Source organism: Lates calcarifer, unplaced genomic scaffold, assembly GCF_001640805.2.
Source record: "Lates calcarifer isolate ASB-BC8 unplaced genomic scaffold, TLL_Latcal_v3 _unitig_4596_quiver_3585, whole genome shotgun sequence".
NCBI classification, from domain to species: domain Eukaryota; kingdom Metazoa; phylum Chordata; class Actinopteri; family Centropomidae; genus Lates; species Lates calcarifer.
The window spans coordinates 894-3,071 of NW_026116997.1; the positions used below are offsets into that span (position 1 = coordinate 894).

Consider the following 2,178-nt stretch of genomic DNA (forward strand, 5'->3'; position numbering starts at 1 on the left):
TAATGTCAACGAGTACTTAAGTACACAGGATGACACTGGGTGTTCAATCCACCTCCCATGTGCCGCCCATATGAGGTAGTCTTAAACATTGTGTTTGTCTGTAGTTGTGACTTAGATGAAGATCAGGTCACGTTTTATGACCAGTTAATGCAAAACCAGGTTATTCAACGGCTTTTGCTGACTTTTTTTTTTTTTTTTTTACCACTATAGTAGTTATTTCGGAAATTATAAAAAACTTCATAATTCACAACTGAATTTCCACAGAGCTGATCACATTTACCTACTGTCATCATGATTTCACAGGATGAACACTAAGCAGATTAACTCAATCCTTACCTCATAAGACCACACGCACTGTGTTCCTCCAAAACGTCGCACACAACGGCCCACTTCCACATCTTCATGGGTGGTATACATCTCTCTCAGGCAGGTACTGATGTGAGGGACCATTCTGCGTTAGCACCTCTCTACTGAAGATCATCCAGGGCCTCCCATGCAGAAGTTCTCTCCAGGCTCTAGGGCCAATCTGCCCAACTCCTCAGCCATGCCCAAGCCCGTCTGGCCAAGGTAAAGGGCTTACTGCTGTTCAGTGACCGCAGGAACAGCTCCAGCTTCTCACCTGGAAGAGGGTGAAGTGGGAGAAAATAGATGGCTTTTTCTATATACAGTCATCCTTGCTGGATACAGTTTGAAACAACAGGAAAATTAAAGCTTTTTTTTTTTTTGACTGACTACTTTGGTCAGTGTAAACATGAATACAAGTAGAACTAACAAAACTATCATGTTGTTTTTATGTTATTTGTTTTTATATATTTGTGTCATGCACATACAAATGTGCAGCCTACATGAATGTTTACAATATGACACCAAAAATATTATTGCAGTGGTGAAATATTAGTCACACAAACACAAACACAAACACAACACACACAAACAAAATAACTTTATCTTTTCTCCTAGGCTCAACAAATGCTTCCTACAGTACAGCTCAAGTTTCTTATAATTCCCCCAAAGAACTCATCAGAATAAATGAGGGAAATTTCACTGACAAGAGTAGCTCTTAAATCATCATACAAAGAGAGGTAAACATAAAACATACTTTCTCTGCAGCCTCACTTATATATACTCATATAAGAATCACCTCTTATATAAACATCGTCGTCTGCCCGCATGAACCACTCGTATTTATCCAGGTAGTGGTCGTGGATGTACTTCAGCATCATGAATGACTTCTTCTGTGGCGGGTAGGAGTCCACACCTGCCAGCGAAACCACTGGGACTGGGACGGGCGAGAGGACCGTACCGGACCCAGCGCTCGAGAAGAACTCCACTTTCCCGGGTATGGAGCTCGCCCAGGTCTTGTATGCAGCAACGGTGCGAGACCTCAAGTATTTTTTCGCCGTCATAACGCCGACATAGAGGAAATGCCTTGGTCTACTTACGGGTCTCCCGGTTTCTCCGCTACTGTTCCCGCGCTAAATATCCCGTCCTCCTCCCGACTGAAATGCGGGTTGTCCCGGTCTTTGACAACCGCAGTGTCCTCGTGGATGTCGGACTTCTACCAATGGAGGAGTCACTGTAGTACAAACACACCAGGGATTTTTCCGTGTACTCTCCAGAACCTGAGGTACGATGAGCCAAGAGGACGCGGTGAATCCGAGAAAGACGCCGAAAATCATTGTCGTCCACGGTCTCCGCGATTTCAGAGCCATTGCTTTTGCCCTGCTCAGAGCTGAGGTAAACACATGAATGCTGCCGTTGTGTGAGGAGGTGCTGACGTGTATGGGCATCCACCACCTCTGTAGCGGGTTAGTAGGGCCTATGGTGTTCTACCTGATGCGTAAACACACACCCTCCACCTCTGACAGCGGGATGCACAGCGCTAAAAATACACGTTTATCCTGGTCAGAGTGGTCAGCCCCATCCTCAAGGCTCGCCTGTCCCATCTGAAACTGGATCTCACGGCCCCCTCCCCAGTATACAGTAAAGTCCCAGTTCGACTTAAAGCCGGACTGCATCCTTCACATGTCCGGACCCTATTACTTTGATTTATTCCCAGTTTTACTGTCTGGTCGTAACACGGTGCTTCATGGGGATTTAGCTTTTCCAGCAATCTGACTAACACGTCAGTGATGTCACTAAACTTTACGTCACTTTCACCCGCTCCACACCGCCGTT

General features: G+C 45.6%; 1 protein-coding gene across 1 annotated transcript; it reads right to left on the reverse strand.

Annotated features, from left to right (window-relative positions):
• Positions 1 to 336: 336 nt before the first annotated feature.
• chsy3 (chondroitin sulfate synthase 3) lies at positions 337 to 1,780 on the reverse strand (the record flags this gene model as incomplete). Its single annotated transcript, XM_051068468.1, is given in 4 exon segments — positions 337 to 572; positions 575 to 619; positions 1,142 to 1,475; positions 1,563 to 1,780. Coding segments are annotated over 4 exon segments (765 nt in total), but the record flags the coding sequence as incomplete, so codon positions are not given.
• Between the last annotated feature and the right edge of the window lie 398 nt (positions 1,781 to 2,178).